The 20,562-nt window shown below is 40.8% G+C and overlaps 1 protein-coding gene across 1 annotated transcript in view; it reads left to right on the top strand.

The window, feature by feature from the left end:
* The window catches only part of LOC104413080 (microtubule-associated tumor suppressor 1 homolog), a gene marked incomplete at its 3' end in the record, with an annotated part of 57,765 nt that extends 40,520 nt beyond the window's left edge, over positions 1-17,245 (top strand). Inside the window, exon 8 of the mRNA XM_010023989.1 lies at positions 17,028-17,245. Within this exon, the coding sequence (XP_010022291.1) occupies positions 17,028-17,245 (218 nt within the window). The remainder of the gene's footprint in view (positions 1-17,027) is intronic.
* Between the last annotated feature and the right edge of the window lie 3,317 nt (positions 17,246-20,562).

Genomic DNA, 20,562 nt, shown 5'->3' with positions numbered 1-20,562 from the left:
TACCAGTTTTGCAACTTTTGCAAATGAATCTGTTACCATAGTAGAAATGGCTGCAATATCTAGACAAATGAAGTGTTACTACTTAGACCTTTTAATTTGAACTTTCTAAGGCATAAGGCAGTAGCTTTTTTGAGGCAAAGGATGCCGTGAAATTTTAGTGCTAGAATGCAATGTTTTCACTATTTGCAGACCATTGGCTGACTGGTTTGTGTTACTCTTCTTTCTTTGTTGGCACAGAAAACTCTGATGTTTTCTGTGGCGGGGGGTGGAAGGCAAAAAAGTTTCCTGTGTTTTCAATTAGTCAAATATAATCATATGTTAATTACTATGGAGTCAGTACTATGTAGATTGGGACTGCACTTAGCACTCTCATTGCAGTCAATGGCAAGCAATAACAATTTGTATTTATAGATTGGCTGTTAATTTAGTGTCCTGTAAAGAAGCAGTGTCTTTACTGTTTTTAGTATTGTAAAAAGTTCTATTCCTTGAGTGGCATGATGTATTGGAAGAACCTAGGTCCAAAGCCGATAGATTTGATGCCTTTAGGAAAAGTGCTGGTGTTTCTAACAGCTCTTGACTGGTTCACCAAATGTCATACCAAACCTACCTTGTTTGGAAAATTATTTGCAAGCAGATCCCATCTCTCTTGACTTGCCTTCCTGCAGAACAAAATTCGGTGAAGGCTGCACTGGTCAAGCTGGCTAGCTTGCTGAGTTCACCTGTATGTCTGTCTGTTCTTCTCTAGACATATCTGCCGTCTGTGGTCCAGTAGAGTGGTGACGTTGTCAGAAAGGTTTTATTTCTAAGAGGAGGTTTACCTATTACTTTTACTGTGATAATGTGGTGAACTAGTGCTGCAGAATTATTAATGATTTAGATTATAGTTAATAATATCACTAGCACCTTTCTAACCATGTCTACCAACAGTGCTCTTTCCCATTCCGTTACCTTTTCCTGGTCATGGAGTAATTTTTCCATTCTCCATCCTACAGGGAGAAGAAAATAGCATTTTATCTTCTGAGAAATGGAAGTATCAGCAGTATAACTTACATAGAATCATAGAATGGTTCAGGTTGGAAAGGACCTTAAGATCATCTAGTTCCAACCCTCCTGCCATATTTAAATCTACATTAAAAAAATAATAAAATCCTATTGAGTTTAGCTGCCCACATACTCAAATGTAGAAATAACCCACCTTAAATAACCTGGCTTGTATCTGGCAGAGATGTTTTTCTTTCCAGTTGCTATTTATGAACCTTCCATTGGTATCATCTTCACTGATGTCTGGTGCATGTAGCAAGGGCATTAATAACACTATGTCCTGTGTTAAACTCCTGGTTAAATTTATTTTTGTTACTTCTTGTCATGGTAGTATGCTGCCTATGCATCTGTGGCAGCTAAAGGTTCTTCCTCAAAATGCTTATATAAACAGTTTGTGATGTTGTGGAAAAACTTCTAGTTAGGCAGGAAATAGGACAGCTGGGAACATCTGTGGTGAAATTCTTCTAACAAAACCTCATCCTTTTCTTAAAGAGAACTAGCAGTCCTTCAGTAGAAAATTTGTGAAAGTGTTACAAATAGTACTTGTTAATGAATTCATTTCTTTGATGATATTTTTAGACTCTTATTTTGGTAGTCTTTGTTTTTTTCTATGTTGGATATTGCTAATATTAAGCACTTAGATTATTAAAAATGTTATGTTTGTATTTATCACAGGGACAGACTTTGTGCTAAGCCTTTTCAAATATTGGAACTAGTAAACAGGAATATTGGAAATGCTTCCAGCAGAAGAATGAGTGAATTTACTTATTAACCCAATTGCAAATTACTCCTGGTAAGACAGAAGGCTAGAAAGCTTTGCTTTTCTTAGCTGTAAGCATGGGCCACTTGCTGTATAATCAATATAAAATCAAGGCTCACTTATTTCCACAAATATTACTGTATAGCACCTTCTTAACTTGCTTATCGAACTAAGAAATTTTGCCACCTAAAAGAAGGGAGATCTAATACAAAATGAATAGCATAACATTATTAAACCTACATTTCTGTGTCTCAGAGGGACCTCTTAACTAGGACTTAGGGTCAAGGAAGACAAGATGCATATGTAATGTGTAGTGACTATTTTTCTTGCTGCATTTGTTAATGGCACAAGTAGAGGTGTTTATAGTTAGAGATATTTTATGGGGATTAACCTCATGTATAGGGTTTTGGTCTTTGTGGTAAATTATGGGCATATCCCAGTTTACCTGGGGCATCTGCTCCTCAAGAATATTTCTGTAGTCATCTTTGCTTCTCTCCCTGCCCACCACCCAATTACGCAAAACTGTCACTCTGCCATCCTTGTAGTTCTTTGTTAGCTTAAACAGAAGAGACTCGGGGGAGCATTGAATGCAAAGAATGATGTGGTTAATGTTTTAAATACCCTCCACAGGAGCTCCTTGGTCTCCGCAACAGGCATGGCAAGCAATCGCTCCTGGAGGGGAGTACTGCTACGTGTTGGGCAGCCTTTGCCAAAGTGATCTTTAGTTGCACAGTTTGGGTAGGAGTTGTTGGGAAGAGAAGTCCCTTAACTTCCAGGTGCCATCAGCAGGTCAGGCAGCGGAAGGACTGTGCGCCTCTCCAAGGGTGGAGACATATTACATCTTGTGGCTAATAAAAGTGCTGGGTGCTGCCCTGTTCTCTATTTTGTTTTCAGCTTGGCAAGATGTTTTCACGTGGGCTCCATGAGGTTGTGCTCAGGTTGTTCCTGAAACAATGGTGTGCAATGTTCTAGGCACGTCCCTGGGGAGACATCTTTGCTGCTTAATAACAGGAAAGCTGTTTAACATAACAGGAAATACACAAAGAATTACTTAACTATGATGTGCTGACTGCCAGGAATTGTGTAAGTGCATTTTGTGTGTCTCTTTAAAAGGGGATGTACTAGGAGCACCTAGAAGCTGGTATGTGTCAGTTAAGATGCAGCATTTTCTGTCTTGCAGTTGCACTGAAGCATGGAAGATTGAGTTTAACCAGCAGCAACTGAAGTGGTTCTATTAAGATGCTGTTTTCTTTTGTTGACCAGCAAATTGTGCTTCACAGCTAGGGTAGCTTTTAAAGTACTATTTCAAGGTTAATTTTAGACATGGTTCCACTGTGCTGGCATTCCTTGAAACACGCTGTGCAGCTGCCTCCTAAAATACGTTTTCCTAAAGTTGTGATCTTATCTCTAATTTTGGTGGCTGTTTAAATTTTCCTTCATTCTGCAGAGACCTTACTTCATGTTAACTGTGGTGATATGTGTAATCAAAAGGATGAATAGCACAGGTGGATGATGCCATAGTGAGAATATTGAAAATGCTCCATTAGCATTTTCTACATGGCAACTAAGAGCTCTAGGTCTGACTTTTAAAGGGATTTGGGCAGTTGAGCAGTTTAAACTTTTCTCAGTTTGTTTCCAACCTATAAGCTTAATTACTTAACCTATAAGCTTCATCATTGAAGGTTGGTTTGTTTTGTTTTTTTAATCTATGGGCAAAATTCATGTACTTGCTTGGTCTCTGAATTGCTTTATGCTTTATTTCATACTCAGAAATCTGTGACTTCTCTAAAAAGGGCTAGCTATTTTATTTCATAACTTGCAATTGCAAACTGCAGTCATCTATTTTCTGAGGAAAATGTTGGAATTGAACTTTTTAGTGATTTTTGTTAAAGTATTATTATTATGGATAACTTACACTGATTATAGTGCTTCTTATATGCTTAGAAGTGCTATCACCTCACATTTTAAAGAACAACCTCAGAATTTGAGTCTAATCCGAATTTATTTGTCTTTAAATGGATGTAGTTTCCTGAGCACAGGAAGCTGTTGTTGGATAAGTTTAGAAACAGTTTTGGCACAAGTGCAATAATACAAAATATGACTGAGGCTCTTTAAATTCCTACTGCCTGCCCTACTTTTTCTCCCATAATATCCTTTAGGCAGCATTTCAGTGCCACGCTGAAGTCAGTGACATTTGTTACAGTCATATAAGATCAGCTCGTACTAGTGTGATTGAATAAATAGCTTCTGAGTTCAGGCTAAAAGCCACTCTGTCTTCTCCATCCAAGATAGCTACAGATACTGTAGAATAAATGATGCATATTAATGTTCTAATCTCGGGGTCAAAAATGTGTTTTACAGGTTTCTTTTGTACGGTTGTTTTCAAGAGAGATTATGGTTTCTTGCAAATTACTGAGCTTTACATAGACTTTGACTCTGAAAGACTTTGAGTAGTTCAGGAAAAAAGAGAAAAATACCAAATTCTTGAATCTAACATTAAGCTGAGCTAATAAATGTTCTGGCAGTTAACTAATCATATGTGGCTTGTGCAGGAAGAATTGCTTCATTGATTTAGAGGCAGGCATAATTGATGAAGTTCAGTGATTCAGTTGAAGTTCCAAGTAAGCTCTGGGTCAGTTGGTTGTGATTTTCTGTGCCTTTATTGCCACAAAGTGGACTTCCACAGTAAATAAGCAGAATGTGACTTTCAAACTTAAAAGCTTAATTCAGTATGCTACAAGAATCCTGTTTGGATTTGTTTGGAGTTCTTCCTAATCTTAGCTATTAAAACCTAGGGTTGTCGGAGCCAAGTTTGATACATAGATCTAGAATAAATTTATCGTGCAAAAAAATAAGCTGTTAACTTTCTCTTACTTGGATTTGTGGCAACAATGTTTCTCCCAGTGCCTTGATGTTTATCTGTAGCATATTTATAATGCTTGCTAGCCCTTTTGGAACACACCATGTTAAAAAGTAGTTGAAAAATAGTTAGACTGTCTGCGTATCTGAGTTCCCAGAATGTAGGAGACTGCAGTGCATGTGCGAGAGCAGCTTCTCAGCTAGCCTGTTAATATCTGGATGAAGTATGTGGCATGCAGAGAGATTATAGTCAGTGATTTAATCTATGTGAATTTAGATCAGGCTTGAGCTGGAGAAAAGGTATAATAAAAAAAAATGCAGGGGGGTGTATTGTGGTAATACTTGAAACAGTTGAGCAGTCTGGTGAAATGCCTTTTATATCTAGGTAGTGCTTACCTTGCCTCAGTAAGGAGTGATGTAAATGGTTTCTGGAGGCTTCTTCCAGACCCATGTTCCTGATGATGAGCAGGGTTGGGTGGACTATAGTATTAAGGAAAGAATGAGTTCAAGCATTGCAACTCAGACAACTTCTTCCTTTTTGACTGTTTCAGCCATTTCACCCCTGATTGCATGCAAGAGCTGGGCTCTTCAGAAAGGCTGGAAAAGGAGAAAGGTTGTTTTGACATCATTCTGCTCACTGGTGTTGTGTGAGGGTTTTCCACACGTGTTGGATGTATAGTGGGCTTTTTCCTGCAACACCACACACAAACACAGGCACTGTCCCTCCTGGAAGTCTTCCTGGATGTGATGATACCCTTTGTATAAGTATCTGCAAACAGGGAAATGGGCAGCCTTGAGTGTATTCAAGAAGGATATAGAGGTAAGGAGGGGAGGGATCAGGATTTGCACTGCGGAGGCAATTAATAGGATCTGAAAAGGGCTTGCAGATGATATGAACTAACCATGATGGGATTCCCTGTTCCACTCGATTCTGGGTCCTGACTTTACTGTAGAGACATAGGCTGCAGAGCAAAGGGAAAAAGTACGTGGTGTCCTATATCTGTGATGAAGCAGTAGAGGGCACCAGACAACAAGGAGCAACTTCTTGTACAGGAGGTGGAAATGGAGAGAAAAGACAGAAAAGAGGTAATAGGAGCAGAGAGGAGTGACAAATATAAGTCTTCAGCATCACTCTGTGCTTGGTTCTTTGAGCAGGTGTGTGTTTCGGGGATGACAAGGCACAGCTGCAACTATAAGAAGGTATGCAGAAAAAAACAGGAGTGCTTCAGATGTCTGTTTGCTTACTCAGAGCAATACCTGAACTGGCAACTTCAATGTAAACCCCTTAGGTAAATAGAATTGCTAGCTTCCAGTATAGCAATTTTTTTTTTTTTTCATTGAAAATCTAGGGAATTCAAAAATTTAAAGTTGCCTGTGGTACATAAAATGAACTGATGTAGCAAAATTCAAATGCTTAAACCGAAGATAATAGATTGAGGTACAGTTCACAAACTTTAACTCAGTCCTTACTGGCCAAGGCATCAACATGCTGTAACACATCCTCATGCAATTTATTTCCATCCTGTCATCTGTGTCCTTAAAAATTAATGACTCGCTGCAGTGGGGTTTTTTTAAGGTGGATGAAGAGTTGTTTCATTAGGGTACGTATGGCCAATCCCTCTCATAGCAAAACATCCATGCTCTAGGCTTGACATTATTAGTACAATAAACTAGTTCTACTATCTTCTCCCTGCTTTTCTTTCCCCTCAGACAGAGGTAGGTAGTCCTGTATGGTTAATTGGCATGTGTCAGGCTTTGTCCTATTTCAGAATGAGCTAAGAAATCAAGCATCAGTATTGTTCTTGGTTGCTGAGAAAATAACCAGAAGAACCCTGATCCACTGGCAGTCTAGCTGGTGAATGTTAGACTTGTCTTCTGTAAATTGCATAGCATTTCAAATTTGATTTAGTTTGAAGTCATATCTGAGTGTAGAGAGGACTTGCTAATTTTTTTTGTATCTTTGTAGTTGATGTGTGGCTCATTCATGTTTGATATGTACTAGCTAGATGAAAACCCGATTCAATTCTAGGTGTTACAGTTCCAGTAAACTTGACTAATATATTGCGAATGCAGTTTTAAAACAAAATCACTTCGTATGTTTAAGTGTTCAAATCTCAAATAGTGCTTCTGTAAGGTAGTCGTGTGGCACATAAAGTAAGAAGTGTTATGGGCACAATGCTGAGATTTCAGAGTATTAGGCTTGCATGTGTACTGCACATTTAGCAGGCAGACATCTATCTGATAAGTGTATTACACACTTAATGTTCAAGTCTGGGACTCCTTTAAGTCCTTTGTAAAACATGACTTGTAAAGATTATCCCTTCCAATCTTCTGATCTGCTAGAAATTTTGGTCATTGCTATTTTGAAGTTTTTGGTGTTTTTTTGGTTTTTGTTTTGTTTGTTTTTTTTGGTGTTTGGTTGTTGGGTTTTGGTTTTTTTTGTGTGTGTGTGTAATTCTTTCCTGCCATCATCATGGACTTTGCCAATGCACTGCTACTCAGGTTGACAAGACGCATGGCCATTTGGTATCATCTCACCTGACACTGACTTTGTCATCATTAAGACAGGAAAAGAAACAGGTACCGATGAAATGAAAGGGAAATATGTAGCGCTAAGACAGCGTAGGGCACAGTTCAAGAGAGTCTTGATCACCAGGCTGTCCTTCAAAACTTGCTCTTTAAAAAGTGCACAGGCTGGTTGATCAGCCAGTTGCGCCAATGGCACGAGTTGAGCCAACGCTTGTCGTTGTGCTTTTATTTGGGAAACCATCAACACTTTGGAAGGTAATGCATTTCCTCAGATGTGGTTTAGGTATCTTAAGAAACATTATAGTCTTAACTCCTTGCAAAGCTTCTGTGTAAGGTTAACGTAGGTTTTCAAACAGAAATTATAATCTTCAGAAATGTGAGTAAGGCTAACGCAGCGTGGAGATTCTGTGTGCTTCATCAGTATATGAACAGAACACATCAAAGTAATGGCAAACGAAAATGTGTCGTGTGCTAAAACAGTTGTACGAGCTTGAGAGCCATATACCATAGGACAGGTGACATCTTAGGGAAACAAAGACATAGCAGTGTTGAAACAGAAGGCATGTTTTTGGTTGAGAAATACTGATGTTTTAATGGATAGTTCATTTTAATGGGTATGTACCCTCAGGGAGCCCACTTCAAAAGCTGTATGTGGGTAAGAGTCTGTTGGGGTAGGAACAGGAAGGATGATGTACTGTGGCTTATCTAGGAGCCTTAGTGCAATGTTGCACTTGGATTGTTGGTATTTTGCTTGCCTCAGATTCATGGCTGCCCTCAGTGTCTCTTCATGCAGGGAGAACGCTCTCTCCCTCATCAAAAGATGGCAGGGGCATGCTTGTAACCCAACAGAAGTCCGGATCATCACACTGTAGGGCAGAGGGCTTGCTACAGCCTGTGAGTTACCACTTCAGAGCTTGAAAGAGTACAAAGTATGTGTCGGATTGACTGGCAAGGAGTAGGTTGGCATCTGTCCTCAGAGGAGCCCTTGTACAGGGTTCTTCTGAAGGACTGCTTGGACTTACTGAGCCTTTTGTGGAGATAGTGCAAAAGTACTCTGTGGTCTAGAGAAGGGCCACAGAGATGATCAAAGTACTGGGAAGCCTGCTGTATGAGAAAAGGTTGGGAGAACTGGGTTTGTTCAGCCTTGAGAAAAGAAGGTTTGGGGAGACCTTATCACCACGTTCCAGTATTTGTAGCCAACCTTTGAAGAAGGTTGTAGGGAGACTTGAGTTTTATATGGAGTCAGATGGAAAAGATGAGGCATAACGGATACGACTTAATCCTGGGGACATTCCGATTGGACACAAGAGGGAAACTTTTCACAACTTTCACAATCAGCCATTGTAATAATCTCCCCACAAAGTGGTGGGCTCCCCAGTGTTGGACGCTTTTAGGATTCAGCTGGACAGGGTGGCGGGACATCTTGTCTAGGCCATGTTTTTGCCAAGAAAGGTTGGACCAGATAATTTTTGAGGTCCCTGCCAAGCTAGTATTCTGTGATTTTTATGCAGAACAACTTGAGAAGGATTTGATGACAGCTTAAATAACTGGATGTTCTGGGCAGGGGCTAGTGCCTGACCTTAGAGAAGGGAGACTCAAGGGATTACAGTAAGAATAAAGGGAAGGGAGAACTGTTGTGCTGGTTTAGGAAGCATTTACTTGTCTTGGGCTTCAGACCATGTTGGTGCAGGGGGAGATGCAAGATGAGAAGTGCTGTTAATCTTCCCCCAGCTGCTTTGAGACAAGACCAGCTAAGTAAGTAGCTATAAAAAGTTCCTGAGATACAGCATTTTCTTAAGCATTTCAGTTGGGCAAATTTTTCAGGCAGAACTCTGAAAACTGAAGTCACTTTGCTGAGGACTAGAACTGGCTCATGACTGGTATGCTTGACATGTGAACAGAGCAAGTTGGTGCTGTCTGCACCAGCTTAAACAGACAGGCCTGAGGCACAGCTTAGAATCAAAACATCACTCCTTCAAGAGTCTGTGTTTGTATAGTCATCAGCCTGGGCTCAGAGAGGCACAGCAGGAAGGTGTGTGTTTGCCACTTACCAAACTGGATGATGTAGGCAAAAATTACAGCTGCCCAAGCTGTGGAGCAGCTGGGGGGGCTGGAAGACTTCCATCCAAGTCTAGTCTGTCAGACACTGTTAATATAGTTTTGTGACTGCTTTCCCTATATATTTGTGTGAAACTGCTTCCTGCATTTATAGCCCGGAGCAGGAGTTTTGGAAGAATTTAGGGTGATAATTTACAGCTAGCCAAATTTTCAGGTCCTCTCAAAGATAACATATGTACTGCTTCAGACAAAACCTAACAGCTTCCTCATTTGTATGTATGTTCTTAAGACTCCCTCTCTGAAGTGCTCTAGCTTATCATGAGGCAAACTTTAAAACCAAAGCCGTGAGATTAAATTGCTGATCAGTCTTTCTGTTGCATTGCTCGAATAGCTTGTATGCATTGTGGCAGGAGGGAAGGCACCAGGGGAGGGTGGCAGGAGAATTGTAGAGCCTTGTTAAGGCTTTAGAATTAGCTGTGTAAAGATTAACATGCAAGGCACAGTTAAGTACTTGCTTAAGGGCTGGTTCACACGTGAAACTGAGATTTGATAACTCCTGAAGGAAAAACCCCAGAATTGGGCCCATGAGTCACACATTACTGCATCAAAGGGACGAGCTTGCTTAGAGGAGGAAAAGATAAAACACATCTAGAGTAGGGGTCAGCAGTATAGGTCTGTGTTCTTCAAGCTCTAATAGAAACAGGCAGACCTTCAAGTTTACTTTAGTATTTATCGGTGTATTTGAAGAAATTTGATCAAGCTTAAAACTCCACTGAACACATTCAACTATATAAGCGTTTCTTAACATGACTGTTAATACTGTAGAGGATATGTGTTTTGTAATGCTTGCCATAACTTGGTTCAGTGTGTGTTGTGGGATGTGTTGGCAGCATTTCCCTTAGTTCAGTATTTTAGTTGTAGCTTGGCTGATTTCATAAATACGAGTGTATATCTAGTTTCAAGGATATATTCTTATCCAAGTGTTCTCTCCTGTTATATGTAGCAAGTACTTTGCTCTGTAGCCCTCTCTAGTTCTTACTCTTGTTTTCATTTTTAATTTGGTCTTTCTCCTTAGTTCTCAAACTCTTTGCCAGGCTAATGCCAGGAAGTTCAAGGGGTGATACTTGGTTTGTCAGTCTTTTTTTTTAACTGGGGGAGTGTGTTCAGCTACCAGTTATAATTAGATGTAAAACAGATGTTTTGAAAAAGAGGAAAGTTGGTATATAGGTGCAACTAGATGCTTCCTCTTTCATGTTTGGGAAGTGAAATATCTGGTTGCTGTTTTAAGTTTGACCCCAGTCCTAGTTGTACGAACTGGTCAACCTCACAGAACACGAAACCACACTGAAAGTCAAAGTAATGGACTTTTTTTGTATGATTCACTGTAAGCTTTGTGTAGATGCTTTTGGTTTCTATTTCAAATGTGCTGTATTACTTAACACTGTAAAACCAAACTGTTACTATGGTTTAGCGAGTTTCTGTGCTGACTTCAAAACTGTGCATGGTACTTTTTCTCTGGATGGCATCCCATCTCTCCAGCGTGTCAACTAAACCACACAGTTTGGTGTCGTTGGCAAACTTGCTGAGGGCACACTCAATCCCGCTGTCCGTGTCACTGACAAAGATGTTGAACAAGATCACTCCCAGCACTGACTCTGGAGGGATACCACTTGTTACCTGTCTCCAATTGGGCACTGAGCTGTTGACCACAACTCATTTGCTGCCAGAAAGTGTCTGAACAGGGTCTTTGCAAGTGCTTCGTCTCTGTTGCTAAGATTTTTAGCAACCACTAAGGTATGGTGAAGGTTGGAATGAAGAGTCATACCACTGAGTTGAATTACTGTGGGTATTGGTCTAGGGATGCAGAAGTACTTCTGCTGGTGCTCGTATCTGGCTCTCTTCACCTACCTAATATTTTGTTATAGATGTTACCTTCAAACTTCAGATTATGCCTCTTCAGTCTGTTTTGTATACTGGTCTTCAGTGGTGACTGTCTGTGAATAATAATGCTTAGGAGCCCTTGGGATAGTTATCCAGCTAGAAATGGGGCAAGGGACTCGGGAGAAGAGCCACACCTGTGCCTAGTAGCTGTGCTGGGGAAATCCCATCAGAAAGCCCATGTCTGGCCTTCTGGCAGGTGATAGAGACCTGGAAAAAAGCTCCACCAACAGCGTTGTGCCCACTAGGGGCTGTTACAATCTCTGCAATGGCAGGACAGTCAGGGGATACCTGGAAGCTGTGAGGTGCTGTGCATGGAGGATACATCTCTGATACCTTCCTGGTCTTATGAGTATGCCTGGACTAGTGTAGGAGGTGAACTGGCAAGTGAACAAGTAAACTGATTGCAAGCGGGGCTCCCCAGTTTGGCTTGTTGGCCAGCAGCACTGTGGTGAGTTGGAAATCCTGCATCTGTGCATGCATGGACTATTGGTGTTCTTAGTGATGCTTCCCAGCCCAGACTAGTGCTGATGGGGACTACCATGGTTTTGGATGGATAGTATAGGTCCTTTGCTCTGGGGTGTTTGTGGGATCGTCACTGCTTCCAAAAGCATCCTGGAGTCATGACAGGACCAAAGGTGTGGTGTAAAAGGTCTCCTGAGCTCAAACCTGGGTGCTGCTCTGAGTCCTGCTCTGCTGGGTGTTGTGCTGAGTACCAGCTCACCTCTTTGAAGGCAGAGACTGACGCCTTCTGTAGACCAAGATCTACATTGTGTTGCTCATCTTTCTTTTTTTTTCCAACTGAATCCAACGATGGGGTAATTAAATCACTGTGTGACAAAACAGCTAAGAGCCTGATGTCATTAACCTACCTGGTTTTACATGAAGCCTCCACCTTTTATGAGTTCTGTGCTTAAATGTAAGAAGCCTTAGCTTTTCTCTGTAAAAGTTAACGCTCAGCCCTGGTAGCTAAAAGGCTTATCCTCCTTAGCCTGCCACAAACCGCCTCATTAGTCAGTTTTCCCATATTGCTCTGGTAACTGTTTATTGTTTGTGCACTAGAGGGCTTCCTCAGGATCTGGGTTCTTCCAGAGGCTGCTGAAAGAGCATTGCTAGCTGGGGAATGAGGAGGGCGTTCAATGGGAGTGAGGCAATGTCCAGCGTGCTTACACATGTACTCCTGAACTCTCACTGCAAACATTAGCAGAAGGACAGGTGCACAATAACCCTGATGAATATACAGTTGAAATAACTAAGCCCTGTTGAACTGTTTGTCTTTCAGCTCCTGAAGGCAGTTCAGGCTTCTCTTGAGCCTTTGTGTTGGAAAGGAAAGGCTTCTGCGTTCTCGCAGATTGTTTGACTGTGTTGCAACAAACCTGGCTACTGATGCCCAGGCATACTTTGATTGATGCACAGATCAAATGACTGTTGGGAGTGGCTTTTGGGGTGACATGTTCATGTACAGTGATGTCAGCAAAAGATTTTAAAAAATTCAGGTGTGGCATAATCTGCCAATTAAACTGATTAGTGCTCTGGCTGAGGCCTGAGAAGGAGCTCTGCTTCAGAGCTGTGCTTATTGAACTCTTTTACTTAATGCCTTTGTCTCGCCTTGTACTAGACTTTTACCTGCACCATGCTGTAAACTGAGATAGAATACCATAACAAGAACTATATGCTAGCTCTCTTGCTGTCTGGGAGATCTGCTACCACCTCACCAATGTCCCTGACCACTTGGAAACTGTGACGCTGGAAGAAGACCTGTGACTCCTGTGGGATTAGGATGGAGTGCCTTGCGGCTCTGCTGGCAGAGCTGAAAGCTAGCCAGGAGGCAATGCAGGCTGGACAGAAGGAGCTAAAGCATGATGTGGAGACATCCCAGAAGGAAATCAGAACAGTGTTAGCACTGCAGAGGAGCCAGCAACAGGTGAAAGAAGATCTCCAAGCAGAGGTGAAGTCCAGTCACTTGGATATAAGAACTGTGCTTGAGGAAATCCAGAGAGTAAGAGAAGAAATGGAAGCTCGATTAAATACTCAGGCTGATCTGGTCTTACTGATCAAAGAAGTGAGCACCAATTTAACATGTGTAGACAAGGCTTTCCAGAAAATGGAGGAGAGGCAGAAAGTTTTTACCAGCCTGCATCTTCCTACGAGAGAAAATGTTGAGGAAGGATTTTTCTTTGAAAAATGCTTATACAACTCACACATGGGTTTTGAAAAACCTGTGGAAGCTAACAGTTTGGATGAGGAATGTGAAAAGAAGGTGCTTAGGGGTAAGGCAATGGTGACTGCAAAAGTGTGGGGAAAGAAATGAGGTTGTTCCTACTTGTACTTGTTAAGTAGTTTGTTCAGACTATTGGGAATGCTTTTAAGAAATGGTGATTTGTTTTGTTTTTTTTTTGCTTAAAAAAAATAATTGTAGCTAGTGTAGACATTACTGTACAGATCTTCCTAGTACATGGTAACAAAGGAAGGCTTCAATTTGGCTCTGCAAACCAGAAAGTGGTTGATAGATGGTTCGTCTAGTAATCCAGCAACAGTGCAAAAGATAGAGAGGCTTAGGAAACCAGTGGTACCAGGCAAGCCCTGAGATAATGAAGTACAATGTCAAGTACCGGGGCAGTACCCCAGCACTTAAGTGTAACTTAAATGAAACACACCCTAATGTACAGACAGTTGTGTATTTCTTGCTTCTGAATGCCTATTAACTATAGAAGCTGTTTATGGGAAACAGTTTGCCTTATGGAAAAGCTTGGGATGGGTCTAGTCTTCTCCTCAAAGAGCTAGAGTTGGCTGCTGCCATGTCCAGAGTGACTGTAGAGGGAGTGGGAGGATTTTTGGGCCTTTTCCAAGGTCATGGGTTATTCTTTTTGCCAGCAAGGTATCAAATCTTCTGTGAATGATTCAGTGATCAAAAGGCTTTGCAAAATCACTGCTGATCTTTGTTTCAGTGATTCTTTCCAGTTACTGTGCTATATGTGGTACTTGCAAATCTGATTTCAGTCTTCAGAAACTGAGCATTTCATCTAGATTTGATACAGAGTTTTCAAGCCTGGAGAGGAGTCCAACTTAAGGGTGGGAGTTGTTCTGCTTTACAAGTCTGACTGTATAAAGGTGGCAAGTAAAAAGGCCAGCATGAGGAGGACTTGGGCTAGTAACCGGTACTGTCTTTAATTTAAAGTTCATTGCTGATGTGTTGTATCAGTAATTAGACTCATGATGCTTTTGTTTTAATGAAAGCATGGCTTTTGTTTTGGCATCACAGCATGCCTTCTATACAAATCTGGAAACACTCTGTCATTGCCCAGAGGTACATAGGACATAAGCATTGGAGTGTCACTGGTGCTAATCTGTAGAGGCAGCTCATGCTACAGAGCGTTCATGCTAGCATAGAAATGCTTTTCAACATTTGAAGTGGCTGTGTGTAGCACATGTCTATGATAAACTGCCAACAGGAATGTCAGTGAATTTCTCTAGTGCCTGTTTTTTGTTCAGCTTTTTTTAGTATAGTTTCCAGGGCTGGCTTGGTTGGATGTTTGAATGAGCTTCTAGGAAAGGACTGAGTAGTCTGGGCACCTTGATAAAAGCAGTGCTATGGAACTGGCAGACTGATAAAGGATGGCTGAACGCTGGAAACAGTGGCTATCTGGAGTCTTGTGTCATTTGCTGTTAGCTGTTTTATCACTGTATTTAAATAACTTTATTAGGTGTGATAGGTATGATGTAATATTTTTCCAGAATAAAAATTGTCTGCAAATGTTTGTTCAGGTTTAATGTAGCTCTGTCAAGAGTCCTACAAATGGATGTAAAAGCCATTTCATACAGTTAATTAAATGATGGCATTAGCATCTGTATCAGTGAATTTATCCAGTACCCTTAAATCAAGAAGAGTGCTCTAGTTCTCCACTTATTCTAAGTGGAGTATTCAGGGAGGGAGGTGGAATAAATAAGAGAGTAGGAGTATGCGAGCCAGGAGGGCAGGGAAGGACTGACTGTACATGTTTATTCTCTAGTCCCTGCTTTTTTCCCCTCTCTTCTTGATTGTCTCTTGTGATTTTTGAAGGAGCTTCAGAAGGTAACCAGTATTTTCCTAAACACAGTATTCTCCACAAGATTGCTGGAAATCTGACATGATTGCTCTCAAATGTGAACTGTCATTCATTTAAAGAGGTCTACTCAAAGGGCATTATGTCTGCGCTGTGAGAAAAGAAGTGCTCGCGTTAGTTAAAATGGTGGTAAAAATAGCTAACTAGAACTGGCAGCCAAACTTGATCTTTTTCACCTACAGATTTGTATTTTGACTTGAGTTATCATGTTGATATACCTGTTAACAGCTCTACTTTAAACTGCAAGATGGTATTTTTCTAATTGAAAATACAACAGTCAGCATCTCTGAGAAGAAGTGTAGTGAAATTGCTAAGAACACAAGAGCATCTGGACATGATAAAGCTGACAGTTCCCTAAGTATGAGGGATGACAAAATCTTGCCTAGAGAGGATGTATTTGGAAAATTAATAGGATCAGGAGGCACTTCATACCTGGTTCAGTAAGAAAGGCGCGTAAGTATTTTGAACAGTATTTCAAATGCTTTGAAAACAATTGAAGGCTGTGCAGTACTGATGCGATGGTTGATGTGTCAGTCAGGCTAACACTAACTGAGAAGCAAAGCTTTCGTTGTTAATACTGTCTGCAGTTGTGTGGTTGAACCTTACATTGCTGGGACTATTCCAGAGCCACATGACAACCTTCAAGCGCTTGGGCTTCAGAAAGGATTCATGAGCAGCTACTTCTAGTTGGTTAGTTTGTCCCCCTTCTTTTCCACGCATTCCTATGGTTCTTTTCTCTAAATCTCACCTCTCAGGTTTTTTCACTTTATCTTGAAGAAATCTTGTTAAGCTGAAACTGTACAAAGTAATCTGCTTAGATGTTTTCATTAAATTGCCAAGGGATATTTATGTATTGCATCAGCCTTTTATTGCAAAAGTGTTCGCTCGATCCCTGTGTGATCAAATGGGGAAGATTGGCCTTATCTGCACAGCAATACTGTACTCCCTTCCCAGTCTGAAGGCAGCAGAGAAACCTGTAACCTCTGTGATGTTTACAAGTCAAGCGCTGGATTATGTGATGTGGTTTGCTCTGTCATGAGGTGATTGTGTACTGTGAAGGGATTGAGCTTGCAACATAAGTAGGAATATTAAATCAGCGATGTAATTCTTGGACCGTGAATAAAGGCAGTGAAAACTCGAAATACATTGCATTTTACAGCATCTTTAAAAGTCTCGTTCTTGTGACTGAAATTGCTGACACTGAGAAATGCTGCAGCACTCCCAGTTGATAGAGCTCAAACGTGAGCTGCAGAGAGGGGGGTGTTTATAATGAAAATTTTAAAAGCAAGAAAAAGACCAAACAAATATAGGGAAAATGTTTTGTTTTTTCTTCGCCAATACTTTAGAGTGCAGGAGATACTGCATGTTGCAAACTGAAGTGGTCAACTCTTGCATTAGGAATATTAAATTACTGGTTAGGTATGATGATGGAGATCTTACATTTTGTGACAATATTTATTCAGAGCACAGTGTGAAGAGTATGCTGAAAAGTAATCCACAGAATATACGAAGGTGAGAATGAACTGCAGTGCATTGTATACAAGATTATGGTGCTAGGAATTAACCTGGCAGATGACAGTGTGTACTCTGCAGTGCTACTGAAATAACCCTTTCTCCAAGTTAGTGTTTCAGGAAGTGTTTATAAGAATTTATAACTAGTTTCTTTTGCACTTGTGTTTTAAGTGTTGGTGAGACTTCAACATGAAGTGCGTATTAATTAGGTATTGTTGGTTTTTCAGTTGACAAGGGCAAGCAGCGGAGTCCCAGGAGCTCATGCATACAGACTCAAGCCTCCTCAGATGTGCATTCGCCTGGCACAAAAGCAGGCGAGCTGACACAGTACAAAACAAAATGTGAGACCCAAAGTGGAATCATCCTGCAGCTGAAAAGATTCCTGACAAGCAGCAACCAGAAGTTCGAAGCATTAACAGTTGTGATCCAGCACCTGCAATCTGAGGTAAAACCTCACAGTTCAGCAATTTTGGCTTTAATTTTTTGAGCTCTTCTCAACAAGGGCTTCTGAAAATACTAATGTACCGATACAGAACATCTGTGTTTCCATTCCAGTGGTTTCTGTTTTCCTGTGGAAGTAGCAGTAAACCTGCTTCTGGCATCAGCTGGATAGAAAAAAAACCCGACACTGGGGTTTATGGTCTCTTTGCAGCTTCACATCCTTTTTAAAAGATGAGGTTTTGAATGTTTGTAGTCATAGGGTCATTCAGGCTGGAGTACCATTCCAAGTATATACTTCAAGTTCTGTCCTTGTAGGAAAGACTAGTTTCAACAGGTAATCTGCATGACCTTGCTTTGTTATCTGACATTGGATAGAAGAGTGTACAAGGGGTAGATATGTTTTTGAGCTATTCAGAATAAAGCATGAGTTATAATGGTGTTCCTGCTGGTGACTTAAAATTGTCAACATTTCATTAAAAAAAATAATTAGAAATGCACCTGGAATTAGGGTGGAATTAATCTGATCTTGTTTAGTGTTTATTTGTTCTAGTCTGTTTGACATGCGTAATGACTGTATCAGTTTGACATTATACTAGAAACTTTTAGTCTGCTTTGAAAACCTTTGAGAGAAGAAAAATATGAAGTTAAGGAGATTGTAACAGTTATGGATTTATACTGCAGCAGTTGATGCAGGCTTTAATAGCAGTTCTCTTGCATTTACAACTAATGTTCCAAGATTGGTATCAATTTTATTTCAGCTGGTCTGATATATGGTAGGTTTTATGGTCCGGTATATTAAAAGAAATGATGGAGTTGTCTTAGTGTGCTGCTAGAAATGTAACATTCTCTTCTTGTGGGATAATAATCTGCTTGTTCTCATATAAAAATACTGCATTTAAGCCCAAGTCTGGTTCAACTCTAAGAGCAGTGACTGTTAGCCAGATTTGTGAGTTTGGTTTGGTTGGGTTTTTTAAACTCTTGAATGGAACACCTTTCTCTGCGAAGGAACTAGTTTAAGATCTTCAAAGCAATTTGATACAGGATATTTGGATGCATGTCATCTGATATGAAATTGTGAAATTTATATGTGAAATTCTCACTGCTAACCTGTGCAATCTTCTAATTACTGTATAATAAGCACCTTGAATAATGGGAATGGTTATTTAAAAGGGGGGGGCTGAAGCATTGAGATGAAGGGAAGAGAACTACATACAGGAAACTAGTCATTTTGCTCTTCTTCATCTTCCTTATTCCTTTGAAGGTGGAAAGAAAAAAGAAATTGTATTTCTATCAAATAGTGTAAAATTAGTAATCTTAGAATTAAGTCTAAGCAAATGAAGCTTAGAATTAAGTCTAAGCAAATGAAGCTAAATATGACACATTGATGTACTTTTATACCAGTTATTGGTATTAAGGATTTCTCTCCCTTCCCAGAGTAAGACAACACTTGCTAAAGAGTCACTGTCTTGTTGTGTACTTACTAGAGGGCTGAGAAGGACTCTTCTGCCATGGTGGTACAACGAATACTCAGAATCCGTTAGTTAGCTGGGGGGAACATCCTGTAGGATTTCAGTGTCTCAGGGAACATTGAAGAGTCGGTTTTGTGACTTGTTATCGTTTTGTTTGTTGGGATTTTTTCCTTTATGGTGATGTGTGGAGTCTGGTATAGCTAACTTAATCTCAACTGGCCACACATTTATTTTTCTGGAGTATCTCTTGGGGACCCCTTCAGTGTTTTCAAACTCTTTGGGTAAACTCAGGGAGAAACTTGGAGTTAGGTTTTAGCTCATAAGGCAGGGGCTCATAACTACTGCAGAGCCAACTGAAAGTAGCTTCAGCTTTTCTGATTAAAAATACAATAAAATCATGCTTAGCTGATTACATCAAGAACAGAACTGTGCTTCCATTTCTCCCAGTAGAGCAAGCATGAACTGACATAATGCAGTGTAAGCTGGTGAAACAGCTTGCTTGCTGTAACCAGGGGGAGGTCCTGCTCTGGGCTCCACAGAGCAAGAGAATTTCCTTAGTAGATTATTGACATGGGCTGTCCTAATATGTGGTCAGAGCCAGTTTGAGGGTGAGATGGGGTCAAGGACAGGCTGCCTGGCCAAATGGAGAGAAGAGCCGGAGTGAACTGTCAGGTCACTTCGAGGCTGTGCAGCGCAGCCCAAACTTCTTGGTAAGACCTGCCCCAGCCTCTCCTGCTTTCCCTTCAAAGCTCTAGTTACTGGGAGGCGATTCAGCTGTTGGGTTTTTATTTGGGTTTGCTTTCCTTTTTTCCCTGAGATGTCCCAGTGCATCCCAACTGCACAAATTTAAAGTTGCTTCTTACAACCTCATTTGAAATGGGATATAGCTGTGAACGAAATCAGCGCTTGCTGGCAGAGACTTGTGTCAAGAATGTGGCCAGCCCATCTGAAGTGAAGTTGAGAAGCTGCTGTTGAAGGGTTAAAGGAGATTAAGCAATGCTGCTGTGCTTTTTCTAGCCGAGCAGGAATCTCTCACAAAACTCTGCCCATGCTCAAACCTGTTTGTTACAAGCATTATCTTGGAGCTGTCAATATTAACAACTGCCTCTGATAATACCTTCACAGTCAAGCTGTCAGGCTTTGTCCAGGTGGTTTCTGTGCTTAACTACCTTTACCACGAATGAATCTAAAAAATTTAGAAATTAAAATTTCTTCTGAATTTAAAAATCTTAAAAACCTGGTTACCACATTGCAGGCGCTACTGCAACACTGGTTAATGCCAGATGAAAGTCGTCTTGGCATCCAGAATACCTGGTGGCAGTGAATGGCATGTGGCTGATAAGAGCACCATGCTGTACTGAGTTTTTGTGTTTAGACAGCCATATGTGCACGGGCGGTGTAAGAACCATGTGTCAAACCGGGCAAATCACAAAAGCAAGCTTAGTCTTTTTAGACTACTGCACTCCCTCTTATCCCCTGGTAATTCCTGGGACTTCATAACTGTTTTCCTGTGTTTGTTAAGTTCAAATGAGAAAGGAAAAGTGGCAGTACAGAGGAAATGGTGAAATCAGCCATTTACAGTAAGAGCATGGAGTGCCAAGGAAAGCTGTCCTCTGCTTGCACCATTGCATTTGAGTTGATCTTTTAGCAACCCTGGTATTCATTTTGCATATTAATTTTGAATGTATTTCTCATCCCCTCAGTAACAGATGTGTTCACAGAGGCTTTAAATACATGGTTTAGCCCATCTGTGCAAAGTCGGGCTGTGGATGCACTCCTACAGCCCTCTCTTCTATGGCCCTCATGTCTGCAGGAGGCTGGTGCTTGCCTGGCCTTGAGGAGCCAGTTTAGG

Source organism: Nestor notabilis, unplaced genomic scaffold (assembly GCF_000696875.1).
Source record: "Nestor notabilis isolate BGI_N333 unplaced genomic scaffold, ASM69687v1 scaffold10921, whole genome shotgun sequence".
Lineage (NCBI taxonomy): Eukaryota > Metazoa > Chordata > Aves > Psittaciformes > Psittacidae > Nestor > Nestor notabilis.
This window is presented reverse-complemented; position numbering and strand designations above follow the sequence as displayed.